The sequence below is a fragment of the Mus pahari genome, chromosome 12 (assembly GCF_900095145.1).
Source record: "Mus pahari chromosome 12, PAHARI_EIJ_v1.1, whole genome shotgun sequence".
Lineage (NCBI taxonomy): Eukaryota > Metazoa > Chordata > Mammalia > Rodentia > Muridae > Mus > Mus pahari.
This window is the reverse complement of record NC_034601.1, coordinates 12760681-12784261: the sequence shown is the minus strand read 5'-3', so window position 1 is coordinate 12784261 and position 23581 is coordinate 12760681. Positions and strand designations below refer to the sequence as shown.

The following is a 23581-nucleotide window of genomic DNA, read 5'->3' as shown; positions in this document are numbered from 1 at the left end:
CTTCTTGCCACCAATATCCTCACAAACCAACCCAGAAGTACAGGCCTAGAAGTAGCACTGCCACTGAGTCCAATCTCTGCCTTTCTTTCTCATTCTCTGACTGTTAAGTTCTGCACATGTATTGTAAGACCAAAGGAAGGTGTGTAAAGAAGTTGATGATAGGTTCTGCTCTTTTCTCCTCCACTGCCTAAGCACCTAAAACTTCAGCTAAGCCACATTATTTCTTATGAAAATTAAACTGTATTAACCTTTTGCTTTTAAAATTACTATAATGATGGGTTTGTTTGTTTGTTTGTTTTTTTCTTTTCTGAGACAGGGTTTCACTGTGTAGTCCTGGCTATCCTGCACTTTGTAGACCAGGCTGGCCTCGAACTCAGAAATCTGCCTGCCTCTGCCTCCCAAGTGCTAGGATTAAAGGTGTGCGCCACCACGCCCGGCTTCATTATGATGTTCTATTAGGGGAATTTTTGCATTTATTTTTATGCATAAATACTATTCCATTTTCTACAGGCTAAATGAGATCAGTCCCATGCTTGAATTAAGCAAACTTGTCATTTATAAAAGGTGTTCTTCTATGACAAAAGGCAACAAGAGCAACAGGTGCAGCAGCAGGAGTCTTCCCTTACAACACCACCCCACTTACTAACAGACATGCTTACAAAGACAAAGGCTGCCTAGAAACATGGAGCTGCTGTTCCTAGAGGTCCTAGGAGGTGGACTCTTCTAGACCAGCTCACCACTGATATCTAATCAATTACATGTATCAGAGTTGATCTGGTCTTAAAGACCTTGAGGCCCAGTTTATTCTATTTTTGTTTTGTTTGAGACAGGATTTCTCTGTGAGGCCCTGGCTTTCCTGGAGCTCTTTGTAAACCAGGTTGGACTCAAGCTTAGAGATCCACCTGCTACCACCTCCCAAGTGCTGGGATTAAAGGTGCATCACTGTGCTCCAGCCAGTTACTTTAAAAATATGGAAGCTGAGGCTGAAAGAGGAGCACACTAGGACTGTCTGGAAGACACCGATCTGGTCAAGTGTATATCTGGAGTACCTACTTCCTGTTGTGAAAGCTTGCTTGACTCCCCTTTCACTATCATAACAGTCATCATGGTTTTGGAAATTACATGAATCAACTTTCCAAAACTAAGATTAAAGAAAACCATACAGAAACCAACAGAGGACACACTCAACTTATAGAAAGCATATTAAAACTAGTTACAAGGAAAAAAAAGATAAAATAAAAAATTGCTTTAAACACTAGGTAAGCACTAGGTAAGTGCAAACATTATAACCTCCTCTTAGCAAACTTTTACATATAAAGGAAGAGTGACTAAAAAACTCTTTGTGCAGCCAGGTGTGGTGGTGCACGCCTTTAATCCCAGCACTCAGGAGACAGAGGCAGGCAGATTACTGAGTTTGAGGCCAGCCTGGTCTACAGAGTAAAACCCTGTCTGGAAAAAAAAACCAACCAACCAACGAACCAAACACCCCCCACACACACACACACACAAAAACAGAAACAACAGCAACAACAAAAATTCTGTGCACGTTTTCTGATTCTAAGTTATTTACTCTACAAAGTGACCAAGCAGCAGTGGCAGCAGCTAACTTTAGAAAAGGATACACATCTTTCATTTGCTCAATGGTTGGTGCACGGATGATGTCATTGATGCCGATGATGTTCTCATGTCTGAAGCGCAGTAAGATTTTTATCTCTCTTAGGGTTCTTTGACAGTAGGTCTGGTGCTCAAAAGGACTGATTTTCTTGATAGCAACTCGAACTTTGTTGAGATTATCATAAGCAGAGCTAAAAAAAAAAAAGTATGTGTATGAAAATTAAAAATAGCTCACTGAATTACTTTGCAGAAGGAACACAAACTTGTAAAGTATTGAAGTTTTAACATGTCACATCTGTATTGGTAATTAGTTGATACCTATGAAGCAGCAGATGTGCTACCCACAAAAAGATAAAGTAGCAGCAGATACTGAACCTGACATTTAAGAGCTGCATGGCCTGTTCACAAGATGAATGCTCACTTCTATAAACCTAATACAGGTTTACAGGAAACAAAACAAAACAAACCAACCAACTAACCAACCAAAGAAAACCACCACCACATTTTCCTACTGTCTTAAAGAGCAGGTAACACTTTGATGAAAATACCATTTCTGTCTCCAAAACAACTATCCATAGTTGTTACTGAATTCTGACACAGCAGAAATATCAAATACCACCAACCACATCTTTATCCCTAAAAAAAAAAAAAAAACCAACCAACCAACCAACCAAACAACAGTTTCAGAGAGCTTTACTGCCCTTTATCAACCTTTTCCTCCTCCTCTAAATTTTATGTGTATGGATGTTTTGTCTCCACACACCTTTGTGCACCTCATGTGTACAGTGGCATTGGCGAGCATCAGATCCTTTGGAACTAGAGTTCCAGGCAGTTGCTAGCTGCCATATGGGTGCTGGAAATAGAACCTGGGACAAGAGCAGCCATCTCTCCAGCCCAATTACCAACTTTCTTACAAGCAAAACACAGGTCTATTTTTGGTTGTTACTAGGATAATTTTGTAACAAAATCTACCAAGTAACCTTCACAGCCACAGGAGGGGAGTTTTTCCAAGCTATACTTAAGACCCAACTACATAATCTTAACAGAAGCAATAAAAATCTTGCTTTTAATTTTAGGATGGTTTAAAAATTTAAATATAACTACTATCTTTCTTTGGGGGGGGGGGTCATGGGCCAACAATTTACCTAAATATTTTCAACAAAAGCATTTTATATTAATGTCAACATCTGACCACTGACTAAAGCAATAAAAATACTGGCAAGCAATAAAATATTTCCTTTTTTCCTCACTAAGTGCTAAAACAATGAAATGGTATTTATTGACTGTCAGTACTGATGCCTCTGAATGGGTGTATCCGAAGTCTACTTTAGGAGTAGACTTGTCAGTGGCTGCAACCATCATACTCTGTGCTGGCCCAAAGCACACTTCTTAAACAGGATGACTATTTAAACATTACTTTCCTTGGTTTGGTAGATGAGGGCCCAAAGCAGTGGTTCTTGGGGAGGCAAGCAAAAGCTTGTATAGTTTAGGCAAGTGTGCTCAATACTGGGATCTACTTTTAAAAATAAACACTCCCTTTGATAATCATAAGAGGGAGTTTACAGTTAAAACAGGTTTGGGATTGTTGGCTCTGTGCTAGAAAGCTGCCTGGTTGCAGCATAAAGCCCTGGAATTTGATCCTTCAGCATGGTAATTTTAAGTAAAAGGAAACTTGTAAAATACTGGCCAGAAGAAATTTGACATTATAAATTCTTATTTTTTATAGAACACATTAGTCAAATCTCGTTTGCTTTACAGAATTATAATCTACCAGGACTGGTTTTAGTTTGTTTATTTTTATGGCAGGGTCTTTCTTGCTCTGACTGTTCTGGAACTCAGATTAGGTACCTCTGCCTCAAGTGCTAGGATTAAAGGTATGGGCACCACAATGGGCTTATCTAATAGTGCTGTTAGAAGGAATTAAGCATCAGTGTGGCCTTCTACTATATCACCTGACTTGATAGTGAAATAACCAAACTGACTTCCTTATTGAAAGTGTGACACCATTCTCTTCCACCCTCACTTCCTTATTGAAAGTGTGACACCATCTTCTTCCACCCTCACCTTCTAACTCTGCTCAGAGTGTGGCCTGATCCTGTGAACACGGGCAGACATACATGCAGGCAAAACACTCCTATGCATATAAATAAAATACAATTAAAAAGAAAGGGCAAAGAGAACCTACCTAGAGCATCTGTCCTGATGGCGCACATCGATCATCCCAGCACTAGCTTTGAGTTTGAGGCCAGTCTGGTCTATATATTGCAAGTTCCAGGACAGCCACTGAAAGAACCTGCCTCAAAATGCAGTAGATGGGGTAGCGACATGGCTCAGTGGTTAAAAGTTCATAATGTTCTTCCAGAAGGTCCAAGTTCAGTTCAGAGCATCACTCCTGGATTAGGTTTGAGGCTTGTTCTACAGAAGACCTGTGTCTGGTACTATATAAATCTAGTCAAAATGTCCATGGCCAGGGAAATTATATGTATACTAACTCCCTGTCCTAATTCTGTTAACTCAACATCTACTAATGTCTTGATAAATGGACATGTTATTAAACTGCCTTTTAAATATGTTGATACCCTTAATTCTCAATGCTTCTGTCAAGCTTGGAAGAGAAGCTTCTTTCTGTAGTGGGTAGCTAGCAGGCAATGCAGAGACTTTCAAGTGGTCAAAGCACTGAAAGTGACCGCTGAATGCTCAGCTCTCATTTGGACATCTGTATCATGCTCCCTGAGGCTCAGAAAGTATCATGGAGGATGGCAGAAAACATGTAAGAGCTGGAAGATGGGGAAGAAAGAATGCTGTGAAAGGTTGCATATGCTCAAGCCAATCAACACTTCAGCATGAATGAGCGGGTCAGGATGATCTGATGATAACAGTTAAGGAGCAACTGGCAAATGATGGCTGTCGAGAAAAGTGTCTTTTTTTCTTTGCAGGAATAGCCGATGGTGGATTGCCTAGCTTCTGGTAGATGCCTCCTCCCCCCACATTCATGTCTATGTAGGTATACTAACTGGACTCAAAGTTATAAGAAAAATACAAGTACAAGACAGTGGGAGGAGAGACGGTTTGGATATGACCTGGGCACATTGCATATGTGCACAACATCGTCCAAAGTACATAAAAGAATTTAAATGTGTGTGTCTAGGACCTTTTGGATACATGGTCTAGTCCAGGACCGAGATGGGTTGGAACAGATTTAGAAGCACACTGACTAGCAAATAAGAGATTAAAAGCCCACAAATTCTGAATATTATTTAAGATGCTTTGTAAACAGGGGGAAAAAAAAAAGAGAGAATCAACATGAGTCAATTATGAACAAGTCATGGTAAACCAACTTCACTTCCTGTTTTGACAGGGTTACCACAGCAACAAGTGAGTACTGGTCACAGCTTCTGGAGAACTCAAGTTACTTGAAATGTACTTCCCATTTGAGAGACTTCATCATAAGTGTGTGAGAGGGGGAAAAGTTCCTGCTCCTGAGAAGCTCTGAATTTAATGAGGAAAAGACACACACACACACACACCCTACATACCCCACAACCCTTACAGAAATACACTTGCTAAACATAAAGAGAATCTGGGTAAATTAATTCCAAATGAGGACAACAGAGAAAGAAATGAAAAGTTGGGTGCACATCTTTAATCCAAGCACCCAGGAGGCAGAGGCAGTCAGGACTATATGGAGAAATCCAGCTCAGAAAAAAACAAAGACTAAAAAAGAGGCTAACTGAGTCTACACAGGGAGTGCAAAGCACTCAAAAAAAAAAGACAGACTAGCAGCTGCTACAAGTGAAGTGAATCTGTATTTCCACACAGACCTGTGTGAAAATGTTTATAGGAGCTTTATAAAAAGTGGGAACAGCTCAAATGTCCATCAAAAGTAAAAGATGTGGGAGCTGAAGAGACGGCTCAGAAATCAGGAACATCACCACTCTTGCAGAGGACCTGGGTTCAGTTCCCAGCACCTTGGCCAGGTTGTGATTCAACCTATAAGGGGTCTGACATCCCTAGCCTTGGAGTAAGCACTGCTCCCAATACATAATTAACCACCCCCTCCCAAAAAAACTATGCATACATAATACAAAACAAAACTCCAGACAAACAGAATAAGGAATTTGGGCAGGAGAGATGGTTTACAAGCTGAAAACACATACTGTTCTTCTAGAATACCCATGTTCAGTTCCCAGCACCCACGCTGGGTATACACACACACACACACACACACACACACACACACACAGAGTCTGTCTTTCTTCTAAAGGAAGAGAAGGAAAGAAGTCATGGAATTGGATGGGAAGGGAGGTGGGAAGATCTGACAGGTGGTGAGGGGGGGGGAGGAAACCATGATCAGAGTATATTATATAAAAAAATTATTTAAAAAAAAAATCACTAAATAATGTGGAGGCACAAACCTGTAATACCAGTATTTGAAGGATCACAGGTTCAAAGAAAGCTTGATGTAAGACTTTGCATTAAAAAACAAAACAAAACCAACAAAGCCAAGCAACCAATCAAGTAATCAAGTTGCGGGGTGGGGAGCGGGAAGGACAGACAGGAGGACTGTTTGATGTCAGCCTGGCCTACATAGCATGTTCCAGGAAAGCCAGGGCTACATAGAAAGATACTGTCTTAAGAAACAAAGAAATAAAATAAAACGGGGAAGCAAAAGGGAACAGTCTGAGGAATATCCAACGCATGTGATGGCATTCAACAACAATACAGTAAATTGAGACATGCAGTAACAAGAATGAATCTGAAGAAAACCGAATGAATCCGAAGAAAATAAGTGTAACTTATTTTCTACTTCATATGATGTGGAATAATATATATGAAATTCTAGAAAAGCTGTAGGTACCCTCTCTTGACAAAAAGTTGATCTGTGCTTACTTGAGGCATAGACTCACTGTAAAGGAGCAAGAGAATTTTTTTGGTGATATAAATTTCTGTGACTTCACTGTGCTGGTGGATACAGGTACACAAGTACATATAAGTATCAGGACTTAATTATATAAAGAAGCATTAAAATGGGACATGGTGGCACACACCTTTGATCCTAATACATGGGAAGCAGAGGTGGGCAAGCTCCGTGAGCTTGGGGCTAGCCTGGTCTTCACAATGAGTACCAGGACAGCCAGGGCTACACAGCCCCTGCCTTACAAAGTAAACCAACCAACCAACCAAAATAACAAACAACAAAAGTCCCAATGACAAAATGTTTTACCTTTTTTCTTTTTCTTGGTATTGAGAATTGAATTCAGGACTTCATATACTCTTAAGCACAGCCATACATACCCTAAGCCACTTTTCCACTCCCCAAAATGCTATTTATTACATAAAAATTATACTTTGAAGGAGATGTTTAAGACTGAGGAGACTGGAGAACAATAGCCCAGTTGGCAAAATGTGTTGCATGAGCACAAGAATCGGAGCTCAGATCTCTAGCACCCACATGAGAACCAAGGCACAGTGGTTTGTGTGTTCACAATCTCAGTCCTGGGAAGGTAGAGACAGAGACAGATTGCAGAAAATGGCAGGCCAGCCCTAGGTTTCAGGAAGAAATCCTGTTTCAAAAAAAACAAAAAGAGGCTGGAGAGATGGCTCAACAGTTGAGAATGCTTGTTGCTCTTTCAGAGAACCCATATCGGTACTTACAACCACCTCTAACTCCAGTCCCAGAGGACCAAATGCTCACCTTTGACTTCCATGTGCACTCATATATACACACCTATGGCACTAACTCATACAGACACATAGGATGGATGGATGGATGGATGGACCGACGGATGGATGGATAGAGCCAGGCAGATTTCTGAGTTTGAGGCTAGTGTGGTCTACACAGAGAAAACCTGTCTAAAACAAAAACACCCCCTACACCAGCCAAAAGCAAATCTTTTAAAGACCACAAGTTAGAGAGGCTTCTGAGGAACAATAGTGTGTACACATATGCACCTGTTAAGAACTCACTGACTGCTCTTGCAGATTCTGAGTTCAATTCCCAACAACTACACGGTGGCTCACAACCATCTGAAATGGGATCTGATGTCCTCTTCTGATATGTCTGAAGACAGCTACAGTGTATTCGTATAAATGAAATAATAATAATAATTTTAAAAAACCACTTTTATATACTGAGCTGTGATACAAAATTAACGGGCTGGTTTCTTCGTGGCTAACACTAAAGGCAATTTCAACAGAAATGTTCCAAACAGGTTTCGAATAATGACAACATCTTTAGAACAAATGCCTACCCCTCCACAAACCTCCTGTTTTGATGTGGAATTTCTGATTACACTTAGCTTTCCATCTTATCTCTCTAGCTACTTGTCATACAGTCACATCTTACAGCAGAGGCTCAGAAATATTTGTCTGAATAAAGTAGTTATGTAAAAGCACCACATACTGTACACAATGCTAAGCAACTAAACTGCTACCTATCAACTGTGAATGGGTTATTTTTAGAGGAAGCCATTAAGCTGTTCTCTAAGCCTCCCATTTTGGTGAACTTTAATTATCTGAACACAAAACTACAGTACTTCATTGCACAGATAAAAATTAACTTGTCTTCAGATATTAAACAAGTTAGACTGATCCAAATTAATGTTCCAAAAATAAGCAGGTAGACAAAAGTGACTGCTTTAAAAAGTATTCCTTACTTTAACTTGGTTCTCTCATAGTTCAGGAAGACACTGCATCTGGATTTTTGCCCTTTTCTTTTTAAATAAAGTTCAAACCATTAAATAAGAAAATGAAAGAATAAAAGCTGGCCTAAAGTGATCCTGGCTCTGAAACCAACAGTAATAAGTGCCCTGGATTTACTCGGATGATTAGTGCCTATGTTCCAATACATTACATTACAGAGACTGCACTTTAAAATCCGACACCATATGTAGTCTCTCAAGAGGAAGGTGCTTTGGAGAGTGTTCTGGAGAGCCCAGAGCACACACAAATGTTGATAGCTACAGATGGAGGCATCCATTTTTCAATGTCTTCTGGCTTCAAAAAAAATAATAATTTTTTTTTAAATAAACTTATTGGCTCATACTTTTAATCCCTACAGTCTGAAGGTAGAGAGGCAGGTATGAGTTTGAGACTAGCCTGCTCTATTATAGTGACTTCCAGGGAGGTCAGACGCATAGTAACACTGTCAAAAAACAAAACACCACCAAGCCCTCAAAAAATGTATTTATTTACCACTTTTATGTATAGTGTGTACCTTCAAGAATTCATATGTACAACAAGCATGCAGGAATTTATGGAAGCCAGAAGCAGAGAAACTAGATCCCTTAGGACTGTAGTCACATAATTTTGAGTCACCATGTCAATGTTGGGAATTGAAGTTGGGTCCTCTGTGAGGCAGCCAGTGTTCTTCACATTAAGACCACCCCAATTACCATCACATTTTCCAATGTGGTATTCTAAAAAGGAACTAGTCTGTGAAAAGAAAATAGCATTCAACTCAAGAGATCTGAGTTTTAGTCCTCACCTAGATATGACTTACAATGTGTTATGATATTGCTAAGTTAAACAGTAAAAAAATCTATGCCCACATCAATACAGAGAAGATGACATGGCGCAGATGACATACAAATTCGTCAGAATCCCACTTTTTAAAAAAGAAAAAAACTTTGGTTGTCAACCTGACTACATATGGAACTAAAAACCCAAGTGGCTAGGTATACCTGTGAGGGACTTTTCTTGACTGAAACATTTGAGGTGGAAAGAGTCACCTTTAATTTGGGCCACACCTGCTGGACATGGAAGGAAGTGTGTGCTCTTTTTGCCTGCTTGCCCTCATCCTCAAAGGCAAGTGCACTTCACTGGCATTAGAACCTCCTACCTTGGGGTCCTCGTGTGTATGATGGAATCATTTCAGACGTCTAGCCAGACCATATCATTCTAATAAACTAATAAACCTCACATGTAACAGATAGGTTGTCATTCTATCAGTTGTTTCTCAGGAGAACCCGAACTAATACACCACCTAAACGTTCACTGGACAGAGGGCATACCCTGTATGGCATACCCTGCAGCTGGTAAATGAATGAGGAAGACAGGTGTGGTGGTGCACATTTCTAATTCCAGCATTTGGGAGGCAGAGATAGAAGGATTACCCAGCAGTCTGAGGCCGGTCTGGACTCCACCGTGATTCCCTTGTTTCCAAAAACAAACAAACAAACAAACAATAACAAAAATAACCCACCAAACAGAAAGAATGATTAAGAGCCCTAATAACCAATAGGGAATGAATCCTAAGACTATTAAATGAAAAGAGTAAAGTTTAACTGGTGATGGTGGTGCACACCTTTAATCCCAGTAGAGGTAGAGGTAGGCAGATCTCTGAGTTCAAGGCCAGCCTGTTCTACATTGTGAATTTCAAGATGGCCAGCACTACACGGAAAAACCCTGTCTTGAACCTTCAAAATAAAATAGTTTTATTTATAATAATTTTAGGGTATTCCATCCCCTCTTCTGGCCTCTGTGAGCACTAGCCATGCAACACACTACACAGATAAACATGCAGACAAAATACCCACACACACAAATAGAAGATGCATTAATTACTATGAGTAATACATAGAGTACTATGAAACCAGACATTTATATATACATGCATGCCTATGTAGATGGTCATGCAAGGAAAGCAAGATAGCAAAAAAGGAGAAGAGGTTTGTGTCACAGAGCAAAAGTGGGCTAGTATTTGGAGAAGAAGGGGGCCAACAGAGGGGAGATGGAAGATTGGGGAAGGCAGTGGTTGAGAATCAAAGGAGGAGTGTCAAACCTGTGGCACATTAAAATATGGGTGAAACTTGAGACCATTATGCTAAGCCAAAAGGCCAGTTCATAAAGAGAAATATTGTATAAGTCCATCCATCAGAGGTACTTTGAGACAATTTCACAGAATAATAGAACTGTTATCTAAGACCCCCAAATGGAAAAATATATATAATTAATAAATTAATAAGTTAATTGTAATACAAATGAATTATAGACCCACAGTAGGAACAACAGGGAAAATTCTCTCAACCAGTACTGGATACTTTAAAGTTAAAGGGATTAGGAACTGAATGAACAGATCCTGAAACGTATTTGAATAGTAGGGACAAACAAGTAAGGGAAACAGAAAATGAGAGCCATACTGGTGAAAGAGTCACAAATAAGGGAGAAAGCTAAACTTGTGCAGTGTTAAAATCTGGGGTATCAGTAAGAAGTTAAGATTCTTGCTTTTGAGAAAAGGGCTCACTATTGTAGCCCTGGATGGCCTCAAATTCACAGAAATCTCATTGTCTCCGCCTTTTGACTGCTAAGATTAAATTGTGAGTGACATGCAGCCAAGAAGTCAGTTAACACGAACAGAAATACAAACATAGGCAATATGTAGGTTAGTGTGCACACACTTTCTATGCTTCCTGCCATGATGATAATGGATTAAACCTCTGAAACTGTAAGCCAGTCCCAATTAAATGTTGTTAGCCTTTATAAGAGCTCCCTTGGTCACAGAGTCTCTGCACAGCAATTAAAACCCTAACTCAGAAAAACAGTAACAGATGAAAATGTTCAGCTTCAAACAAGTCACCACCCAAATCATCCTGCAGAACTAACAAAGACTATAGTTACATTTTAGTAGCTGTGACAGTTACCTCTCTGCCATGGTATGTCAATGTGAAAAACAGAGGCTAACTAACCTTCAGCGATACAAGTGCAGGGTTGACTAGTGAACAGACAGTTAAAGTCAACAGTAAACAAAGCCAGAGTTAGAGATGGACAAGGGGCTTTAATCACTCCTGACTAGATGGGCAGCTCAAGATCATCCCCTGGTTAGGCCAAGGAGATAAGCAGAGAATTAATGGCCCTCCCCTGGCTCAATCCAGGACAGCCCAGAGAACTAACCAATGTCAGCACAGATTACTTTGGTCTTTGTCCAGTTTCTGCTGCTGCCTACACAGCCCCTGGATTGGGGAAGCTTGGTGCTTTTTCCTCTCCTTGAAACCTTCCCTGAACAGTTCTCCCACAGCTTCTTCATTTGTCCACTTTTTTTTTTTTTTTTTGTCTTCATCTCTCACTCTACTGTAATATTTTTCCTTTTTTTCTTTCTAGTCTGTCTTGAATCAGGATCTCACTATGTAATATTAGCTGGCTTGCCTAGAATACACTATGTAGACCAGATCAGCCATTAACTCAGAGATCTGCCTGCTTCTGCCTCCCAAGTTAAAAGCTGTGCCACCATGCCCAACTATAATAATTCTTAATAAAGCCTGCTTCCAATTTGTATCTTCTCATAACAACTAAAGAGTAATACCCAATTTCTAATGGATTATTTAAATACAGTTCAAATACCAGATAAAAATGGAAAATTTATCAAGTAAAAGATTTAACTTTACAGAAAAGGCATCAGGTTCTACCTGCTACTACCATATTCTTTGAGGAGGAAGAGGAGGAAGAAGAGGAGGAGGAAGAGGAGGAGGAAGAGGAGGAGGAGGAGGAGGAGGAGGAGACAGGCTCGCTTTTATTATATATAGCCTCAACTCTCTATATAGCCTAGGATGACCTTGAATTTCTAATCCTGTCCTGACATCCTGAGTGCAGGAATTACAGGTGTGTAGCATGGTGTCCAGTTTATACAATGTTAAAGATTAAACTGAGTCTGTGTTTTGTACATGTATGGCAGGCACTCTACCAATCCAGCTCTGCCCTCAGACATCTATTTTTATTAAAATAAAAGTAAAACATACAGGGAAAGAAAAACAAAGATACTGTTAAAAAGCTTACTTATATCATAAATGCAACACTGTTTATGGAGAAAAATCTGGTCATATACTACAAATATTTATTTGACCCAGGCTCTACTCATTTCAAAGTATAGTCAAGGACGGCAGAGGCAGGCAAATTGGATCTCTGAGTATGCAGCTAGTCTGGTCTACCGACTAAGATTGGAAAACCAAAACAAACAAAAAAAAAATGGCAAAGTAACACAAAGTCAAACAAAGAAGTGACAGTTAATTTGTTTTAAATAAAATTGTATCATTAGGTTGTTAGTACATGTTGTAGATGATTCACTCATAGCTATGTCACAGTTAGCAGTACATAAGCAGTACAGGAGGCTAAAACAAAACAAGGGGCTAGATAAGATGACTCAGTGGACAAAGGTGCTTGCTGCCCAAATCAAACCCGAAAACCTGAGTTCAATGCGAGGGACCCACGTGATAGAAGAGAAACAATTCCCGAAGCCTGCCCTGACTTCCACTTGCATCTCCCATGGTTTGAATGACAAAGGCTCCCACAGGCCCAGAAGGAGTAGCACTATTGGGAGGGTGGCCCTGTTGGATGAAGTGTGTCACTGTGCCTTTGAGGGCTTTGAGGTCTCAGTTGCTCAAGCTAGGCCCATTGGGGCATTCATTTCTGCTGTCTACGTATCAAAATGTAGAACTCTCAGCTCCTTCTCCAGCACCATGTCTGACTCCATGTTGCCATGTTTCCTTCCATGGCAAAAATGGACTAAACCTCTGACCTGTAGGCCAGCCCCAATGAAATATTTCCCTTTATATGAGTTGTCTTGATCACAGTGTTTTCTTCACAGCAATAAACCCTATGACAGTGAGTAAATAAAGAAATTCAATAACAACAAAAACACTGGCTTAACCATAATGAGAGAGCAGTTTCTGCAGAGCAATAGAAACTTTAGCCTGAGTAAGGATAGGCAAAACACTAGGAACCTAAAGGAGAGGCAACAATGGCTGAATCGAACTGCCTTTACTTTTAGACTGCAGAGCTATCAGCATTCTATGCAACACAACATTCAAGATAGCTGTATGTAACACAGAAGCACTCAAGAACTAAGAATGAAGCTGGGTATGGTGGCCCACACCTTTAATCCCATCACTCTAGGAGGTGGAAGCGGGAGACAGCCAAGGAGACAATAGTGAGACCATGCCTAAACAAACCAAGGTCTGGTCTGCTGGCCGCTTTGTAGCAGTTTCTTCTCAGATTGTAATGCTGCATGCTGTTGAGAAGGAAAGTAAACAACTCAAGGGAACTTTAGCTTGAAACTGACTAGATTCACTAGGCTCCTGCTCCATTGAATAAGCAATAAAAGATGAGAGTCCCTATAAGGGCTGGAATGTGGCAGGCAAGACCAGACCATCTGCCTGGAAAAAGCAGAAACCAGACAAGCACCTAGAAGAGGTTCAGACCAACTGAGGCACCTGGAAAGGAGACTCTCTAACTTACTGTGCTGCCTGCAGGTTGTGGTTTCCAGCTTTGTGAACTGTATTGGGGTGGACATGATGATGCAGCTGTCTTTGAGTCATTTCTGCTCCTTTAAGAAACCCCAATAAAACTCATGGGTTCACTAAGTGGGACTTGTGGGGTGAAGAGATGTAAATCTTTCATCTCCCCAGGAGTTTTGTCAAACAACAGTGATGCATTCCTATACTGGTATTCTAGGCAGTGGAAGTAGTTCAGGGTCATCCTTACCCTCAAAATTGCAACTCAGGCTACCCTGAGCTACAGTGTATCCTCTCCACCCTCCCACCAACCAAAACTACCATAAAGGGTCAAAGACCAGAGGTACCTCAGGTGGAAATGTGGAGACAACTTTCTATTTAAAAAAAAGGGGCTGGGCGGTGGCGCACACCTTTAATCCCAGAACTTGGGAGGCAGAGGCAGGAGGATTTTTGCCTGGTCTAAAAAGAGCGAGTTCCAGGACAGCCAGGGCTATACAGAGAAACTCTGTCTCGAAAAACCAAAAAAAAAAAAGAAAAAAAAGAAAAGGGGGGGGGCTTTTTATCATGAAATGTTGCAGGGAAAAAAGGTATTTGCCTCAGATAGAGGGAAAAAGGATTCCAGAAACAAAAAGACTGTACATATTACAAAGCATGCATGGCTCTCCTGAGAAGGGATAGATACAACAAGAAGCTAGCTCAGGTACATACAGATCATCCCTGAGAGAACCTAACAAGTGGACAATGACCAAAGGCAGGATGTGGGACAGTTCAAAATTAGACAAGACTCCCCACACCCACATGGTGCCTCACACTATGAACAACTCCAGTCTCTGGGGATCTGACACCCTCACCTCCATGGGCACTGCATGCAACTGTATAGTACACAGAAATATATGCAGGTAAAACACTCATATACATAAAAGGCAAATGAAAAAAAACTTACAAACTATTCACATGGTACTGTGTAATATAAGGTCATTTTCATACATCTGTTATGTTAGACAATGTTAAGAAAATTCCCTGCCCCATACCCACTACCCTCTGCAGCCTTCTTCCTTCCCCTCCCATCAGTCTTGTCTCCTTTCTCCAGCCTGTTTTGCTGCTTCTACTTTCATGAGTTTATGGCAATAAAAAAGAAAATCTAGGAACCACAAGTGATTAAAAACAATGAACCAAACCCAAACCAATCCCATCTACCTGGCTTAATTTGCTTAATGACTATCTTTAGTTGCATTTATAAAGAATTCTGACACAGGCTACAGCATGGATAAATCTTGAGGACATTAAGACAATGAGAAATGAAATAAGCCAGTCATAAAAGGCCAAATTTATATGAAGCAGAATGGTAACTTCCAGAGACGAAAGAGAGGGAGGAATGTAAAGTAGCTGTTTAACGAGTATATAATTTTGCAAAACTATCCACAGATGCAAAAGATGAGAATTCTGGAGATTGATTATATAATAAAAATATACTCAAATTAGTGAACAATGTACTTAATAAAATCATTAAAATACTCAGCTATCATACTTTAAAAATACATTATTTCATGTGTATAGGTAGGTATTTTGCCTACGTATGTATCTATGCACCATGTGCCAGAGGAGGTCATCAGGTCCTCTAGAAAAGGGAGTTTAGGGCTGGAGAGATGGCTCAGCAGGTAAGAGCACCCGACTGTTCTTCTGAAGGTCCTGAGTTCAAATCCCAGCAACCACATGGTGGCTCACAACCATCCACAACCAGATCTGACTCCCTCTTCTGGAGTGTCTGAAGACAGCTACAGTGCACTTACATATAATAAATAAATAAATCTTTAAAAAAAAAAAAAAGAAAGAAAAGGGAGTTTACAGATGGTTCTGAGCTGCCATATGAGACCTGAACCCAGGTCTTCTAGAAGAGCTATCAGTGCTATTTATTTAACCTCTGAGCCATCTCTCCAACCCTGCCAGACATAACACTGTGAACTGTAATCCCAACACTTGAGAGTTTGATGGACAGTTGAGTTCAAGAACAACTATGGTTGCAAAGTCAGACCCTTTTTCTTTTCTTTTAGCAATTTATTTACATATTTTATGTGAGCACACTATAGCTGTCTTCAGACACACAAGAAGGTATCAAACCCCATTACAGATGGTTATGAGCCACCATGTGGTTGCTGGGAATTGAACTCAGGACCCCTGGAAGAGCAGCCAGTGCTCTTAACCACTGAACAATCTCTTCAGTCCCCAGACCCTTTTTCGAAAGAGGAGAAGTATAAGACAGTGAATCTAAGAGTTTTTTTTACAACAGTTTCTAATAAATGCTTGTAATCTCATCATTCAGAGTGTTCATCGTGAGGTCCAGGTCATTTGGGGTTACATAATCCATTTCAGACCAGTCTGGGTTACTGTGTAAGATTCTGTTTCAAAGAGTCTCTAAGTCACCCAGAGTTTAAGGACAGAGATGAGATTTTAAAAGTAGTGTTAGAAAACAATAAATAAGATATATTTCTTGATTGAAGGTTGCAAGAAGTGAACAAAAATATCAGAACACATCAAGGCACTATCACTAATATTGTTATACCTCCTTGAGTACTGTGATGCTGTGTAGTATACCAGATTTTAGTATAAATTAAATTCCCAGGGGAAAACCCCACACTTGTGCATGCCTTTCATCACAGCACTTGGGAGGCAGAGGTAGGCTGATCTCTGAGTTTAAGGCCAGCTTGGTCTACAGAATAAGTTCCAAGGCTATTCGAGAGAAACCCCATCTTAAAAAACCACACACACACACACACACACACACACACACACACGCACACGCACGCACGCACACACACACCCTACACACAAAACCCATGAAATATTTCCACAGTGCAACATGCTATTTGGGATAACGTAAATCTGTGTTCCTGGACATTTGTATTTAACTCAAGAATAAACTTACTTCCTGTGAAGTGAGAGCTGTGTTGTGTCCACATCAGTAATATATCTGCTCCTACGGAACCTGAGGGGGAAAGAGCTCCTCTGTTCTTCCCACCAATAATCTTGTAATAGAGAAGTGCCCCAAACTATGGAGGTTCAATGGAGGCCAGAGGTCTGGTTCCCACTCCCACAAGGATCCTTTCTTCTAAAACTGTCAATGTACCCAATGAAAAATTTAGAGATCTCAACATTTGGTACATATAGCTCTTATAAATGTTTTATCTTTCACTGATAAACTACTCAAATGAAAGTAACTTCACTTTCATCTTAATTATAGCTCAAATGCTGTTATGATTTTTAATCACTATGACAAATACCCAAGAGAGATAGTGGAGAGACTACATTATCTCAGTTTGAATTCCAATCTAGGGCAATTGTGCTCCATGACCCTGTGACTGAGAGGTAGAACAGCATGGTGGGTGGGAGTGGAACAAGAAATCATGAGGGTGTAAGTGCATCATAACCCCCTGCAGATCCCTTTTCCCCCTTTTCCTCTATCTATGGCCCCAGCCCATTGCATGGTGCTGCACCATTCAGGTGTGGATCCACCTCTTACCTAATCTTAGAAGTGGAACGTAAAATCAACACAAAAGCACCTAGGGCTGGGCTTCACTCATTTTCTCGGTGCTCCTCAATCCAGCCAGCGTGATTACAATGAGGATTATCAAAAAAGCAAGCAAAACCAAGAAAGAAATTAACCCTCACAAATGTTGATAGTCCCCTGCTTCCATTTCACCCTCTCCAACAGTTTACCAGAGCAATATTCATCTTCCCTAGGAAGGGTTGAGGCAATGGCAGGAAAGGAGACACAATAAATTCAAAGTTCCACGGAAGAGGCACTTCCCATGGTCACCATGCTTTCGAAAGCCCTTTACTATCTAAGAGGACTCACCAAGTCTTCTCTGTGTATAGTAAGCAAATGCCAAGTCTGGCCTCTCCACAGACCCTGGCTCACCCTCCTCTACCTATGCAATGTTCACCTGGAGCTAGTATCCACCTCGGCCACTGCGGCATTTGGGATCATTCTAGAAGCAACAGGCCACAGCAATGAAAGAAGCCAGATAAGCTTGGGTTTTAAGAAACCTATAAGAGCAAAGGGGGAAATATGTAGCGCATGCACACACACAGACACTTTTTTTTTAAAAAAGCAACTGAAGAATGTTTGTGGGCAGGTCAGATGGCTCAGTGAGTAAAAACGCTTGATGCACAGGCCTAACAACCAGAGTTTGCTTCCTGAACTCTACTGGAAATAAAGAACTGACTTCAAGGATTAACCTCTGACTTCTAAACACAGAGAGCTAATTTGGGGGTGGGGGTTTGTTATTTCTTGTTATAGTGCTAAAGTGACAGAAACAGTCATTGCAGAACACCAGAGCATAAGAACTTAAATACCTCTGACTCCGGTAGGTGGCACTACCCTTAGGAGTGATGGCGAAAATCAAATGTAGACAAAGCCATTAAAACCTACAACCAAGCTTCAAGTCAGTTCAATCTCTGACTGGAAAAGGGTGACATATCACTTTGTCTGCCTGTCAGAAGCTTGAGTAAACCTCTGGAGGAAAAGAATATTGTCCAAGGCTGATAAATTTCATACACAGTATCTATCATTTGCTTAATTATTAGTCAACCAAAGAGACAAAAACTAAGGCAAGAAAGGTAGTAGAAACAGATCTACAGATGACTAATTACAGGTGATCTCTTGTGATTGATATGCTTTACAGACAAAATGATCAATTCCACCTGAGAACTGAAATCTGTAACTAGAATAAAAAAGATCCCATTAAGAGTAAAGGAAAGGCCAGGAGGTGGTAGCACATGCCTTTGGGAGGCAGCCCAGACTACAAAGTAAGTCTAGGACACCCAGGGATATTACACAAGGAAACCCTGTCTCAAAATATCGGAGTATGGAAAAGAATGCCAGGCAGTGGTAGCGCATGCCTTTAATTCAGCGCTTGGGAGGCAGAGGCAGCAGATCTCTGTAATTTTGAGGCCAAACAAACAAAAAACCAACAATAACAAGAGACAGAGATCGACTCTTCTACTTGCCCTATAGCTTAGCCATTCCCTGCTCAAGAAGATAACGGAATCACTGTCTCTTCTGGCAAGCAGGCGGTAGTAGTCTGAATAGGAATGGCCTCCTGTCTCCATGCTTGGCCCATTGAGAGCAACACTTTTAGAAGGCTGGCTTTGTAGTAGAGAAGCATGTCACTGTGGGGGAAGGCTTTGAGGTCTCAGTTGTTTAAGCTCCACCCAGTGTGATACACAGGCTCTTTGGTTGTCTGCTGTTCAAGATATAAAACTCTCAGCTCTTCCAGCACCATGTCTGTCTGTATGCTGCCATGCTTCCTGCCATGATAATGGACTACACATCTGAAACTGTTAAATGTTTCCTTTATAAGAGCTGCCTTAGCTGGGCAGTGGTGGCGAATGCCTTTAATCCCAGCACTTGGGAGGCAGAGGCAGGCGGATTTCTGAGTTTGAGGCCAGCCTTGTCTACAAAGTGAGTTCCAGGACAGCCAGGGCTATACAGAGAAATCCTGTCTCGAAAAACCAAAAAAAAAAAAAAAGAAAAGAGCTGCCTTGGGGGGTTGGAGAGATGGCTCAGCGGTTAAGAGCACTGACTGCTCTTTCAGAGGTCCGGAGTTCAATTCCCAGCAACCACATGGTGGCTCACAACCATCCGTAACAAGATCTGACTCCCTCTTCTGGAGTGTCTGAAGACAGCTACAGTGTACTTACATATAATAAATAAATAAATCTTTTTTAAAAAAAAGTTAAAAATAAGAGGAATATATAGTTCTTACTCAGGTTTGGTTCCCAGCACCCACATGGTACCCCACAACCATCAACTCCAGTTTGAAATCTGATGCCTTCTTCTGACCTCAGAGGTTTCCTACCAGGCATGCACATGGTATACATATATATGTGCAGGCAAAACACACACATTTAAAAAAAAAAAAAAAGAGATGGCTCAGCAGTTAAGAGCACGGGCTGCTCTTCCAGGACCTGGGTTCAATTTAGCACCCACCTGGCCACTCACAGTACCCTATAACTCCAGTTCTAGGGGATCTAATACAAAGAGATCTGGAAAGAAAATTAATTTGTGATTCTCTAAAACTTTTGCTTTGTCTTTTCATTGCTTAGGTTTTACTCTTTCTTTTTTCTTTTCTTTTTGGTTTTGAGACAGTGTCTTTCTGTGTGGCAGTGGCTGTTCTGGAACTCACTCAGTAGAACAAAGCCCGCCTCTGTTCCTGGCAACTTAAATTTCCTTTTATCTTATCCTAACTGTGCTAGCCTACAGTTCTAGACTCCCGTTACAGAACTGAAAAGGAATAACAGTGGTGGTAGAGGGCATTCCCTACTCATTCTTCTGTTCAAGGAAAGTCATTGTTGAAAGATGGCTGGGTTTTGGAAAATCAGCAAGGACAGACAGACAAATAATTAAGACATAGTGGGGGGCCTTTTTTTTGGGGGGGGGGATGGAGGAAACAATCCTGCAGGGGATTCTTGAGAACTGGAGCTACCTAGCTGTCTCCTTTCAAGCTGTGGTCGTTACAGGGCAGGGAGAAGGGATGGAGGAAGAAGGCTAAACAGTTTTGGGGGGAGGGAGGGCTCTGAGATCAGCAGTTGCTAGGAGTGAACAAAGAATGGTGAGAAATGAGTAAAAGAATGTTATGGGGTGTGTGAGACAGACTTTCACCGTGCAGCTCTAGGTATCCTGGAACTCACTTGTATAAATTCCTTGCATAGACCAGTCTGGCCTGAGTCCATGCTGAATTCCTACCACCTGCCTCTGCCTCCAAGAGCACCAACAGGATCTGCCTTGATAAAAACATTGTCTTTGAAAATATTTTATTGTCAATGAATGAATGAATGGTGCATGATTCGGACTGTCCCGGAAGATTAATTGAAAATAATATCAAAAAGGAATAGGAAATGGACATGGTAGCACACGAATTTATTCCTAGTACTGGAGGCAGAGGCAAGTGAATGTGAATTTGAAGCCAGCCTGGTCTATAAAGTGAAAACCTGACTCAAACAAACATCAAAGGGCCCTGGAAAGATGGCTCAGCAGTTAAGAGCACTTACTCATCATCGAGAGTACCTGGGGTCCTATGCCCACATCGGACAACTCATACTATTTTTTAACTCCAACTCCAGGAGACCCAACATCTCTGGCTTTTAGAGGCATCTGCATGCATGTGTGGTTAAAAATAATAAAAACCCTGAAAATACTAGCGCAATGTAATCACAGGCAGAATGCCTCAAGAACATGTTTGTGTCTCTTGTTTGTTATTTAGAAGGTGTAGGGCAATGGTTCTCAACCTGGGAGTGGAGCAATCCTTTCAAGACCATTAGAAAACGCAGATATTTACATTATAACTCTAAACAGTAACAAACTTACAGTTAGAAAGAAGCAACAAAAATAATTTTATGGTTGGGATCACATGAAGAACTGCATGAAAGGGTTGCAGTATTAGGAAGGTAGAGAACTACTGGTGTAGGGGATCAAATCAGGGGCCTCATACACACTGGGCAAAAATGCCCTACCACATTGAGCTAAGTCCTCAGTTGCTCCCACAACAGTGTTAATACAGCTGTTTTGACAGCAGTGTGTTAAATATCAAGTTTTCTTCTGTCCTGTTGAGATAGGGGCTTACTCTGCACACCATGCTGGTCTCTGTCCTCCACCTCCCAACTACTGATATAGAGACTGCAGGAATGTGCCCTATATAATGCCTACCATCATGTATTTTGGCCCTAAAGAAAAAAACTTGTGGGAAAGGTCTCAACTTCTATGAATTTCTTTTTAAAATCATCTGATTCAAACAAATGGAATAGAAACAAAGATAATTTCACGGGGAAAATGTACAAATTTTAGGATGGGATTTTAGCATTGCTAGATTGAAAACAACCCCCAAAGCAAGCAAACCTTTTCACATCTGCTGAAGCACAGGACTTAGGTTTAGATCTGCTGACTGCCAGGCCAAAGTTCTTCCAGCCAGCTAGCTGTCTGCAAACTCCTCTCAAGTTTCAGCAAATAATTTATACAAACACCTTTCTCAGAGTAACTCACCATCTTTTAAGAGAAAAGGAACTAAGTACAGTTCTTCAAAATAATGCATATTTTAATGTGCCTTTCTTACTAACATAATATGCAATCTCCAAATTCATTAACATTTGAATCATTACCAACAACCCAATGTTAGAGTCCAATCTAGTCTTGTCAGTTACACCGATTCAGAATTGAGTACTACATGTAATTTACATATAATGTAGACCCCTTCAGTATCAAACTATTCTGTAGCTTTTTCTTTAAAAAAAACTGTTTTTTTTAACACTTGAGCATGTCTATGGCATATATATATGTATGTATATATACATATATACATACATATATATATGTATGTATATATACATATATATACATACATACATATATGTATGTATATATACATACATACATACATACATACATACATGTATGTATATATATATATATATATATATATATATATATATATATATATATACACACATATATGCCTGGTAAAGCCACCTTACCACCCAAATTGCTTGTTAGGTATTTTGTCACAGTACAGCAGGTATTCACACTCAATACTTCCCTGGCACTCTTACACTCCTCACAAAATATAAATGTTGGATAATTTCCCACAGCTGCGTGTAATTAATTGGACAAAAATCTATGCTATTCTTCCTGCACTGAAGCGACACTATAAACTAGAGAAACGCTGGAATGAACCCTGCAGCCAAGCAGCAGAACACTAACCTTAGTGTAGTGTCTCTTGAGGACTCTGGGGATGCGCCTCAGCAGGCGGAGTGCTAGCCAAACACACAAGCATAAGGACCTGAATCCAGGTCCTCAGAACCACATAAAAAGTCAGGTGTAACGTGAATACCTGTAACCCTAGCACTTAGAAGGTGGACACCAACTGAAAACCAAGCATTCAAATACAAGAGTCTACAGAGGACATTTCCATTCAAACCACCACAGGGACCTTGGATAGGATAATCTTAGCCTGCGGACTTTTTAATGCATTTAAAACAACAGAACCCTTGCCTTATGTCGCTGGTCCTAATAATCATGTGTGAAGGTTAATAGGTGACTGAAAGGAAAACAAAAAGGTGGGAGAGAAGGAAAGACCAAAGTGCTGATGCTTCAAAAAGGAGGAATGTCATCCGTAAGGTTTTGTTCATAAGGTTTCCCGTGCGTGAAGGCTCTGACGACCCTTGGAAAGGTGACAGTTTGAAAACCCCAGACAGAACACAATCCTTTTGATTTCCGTTGTCAAGAAGGAACACTTTCTCTAGTGGTTCTGCTCACATTCCATAAAGCCTCAAGTCAGAACCCTCCTTGCATCTTTCTTCTCACACAGAGTGGGCCATTTCAAAGGTCAGGCAGTTTACTAGTGGAAACTTTCCAAAGAGAAAAGGAATAAAAGCAAAGGTACGAAGACCATTCTAAGGTTGCACAGCAAGTAGTATCCAGGGAGAGAAATGTTTTCAAATACTTAGTTGTCTATCTGTGTGAGGACACAAATGTGGAGGTCAGAGGCCTTCAAGAGCTGGCTGGTCCTGGCCCTCCACCTTATTTCAATCAAGGTCTTTTGTTTGTCATTTGCTGGATACTCCAGGCTAGCTAGCCCATGAGCTTCCAAGGTAATCTTTTGTCCCCACCTCCTAACTTGATTTTTAGGGGTGCTATAACTGCAAACACGATTTTAATTGCTACCATGAATTTTTACACAGCTTTTACATGG

General features: G+C 40.7%; 1 protein-coding gene across 3 annotated transcripts in view; it reads right to left on the bottom strand.

Moving 5' to 3' along the window:
* Positions 1-23581, bottom strand: part of Mapk1 (mitogen-activated protein kinase 1) — a 58981-nt gene that overhangs the window by 28987 nt on the left and 6413 nt on the right. For 2 of the 3 annotated variants that reach the window (XM_021208917.1, XM_021208916.1), the window contains exon 2: positions 1623-1805. In XM_021208917.1, the coding sequence (XP_021064576.1) occupies positions 1623-1805 (183 nt within the window). Of the gene's footprint in view, positions 1-1622; positions 1806-3799; positions 4495-23581 lie in introns of those variants that run through there. The other variant, XM_029544258.1, reaches the window with a different exon arrangement.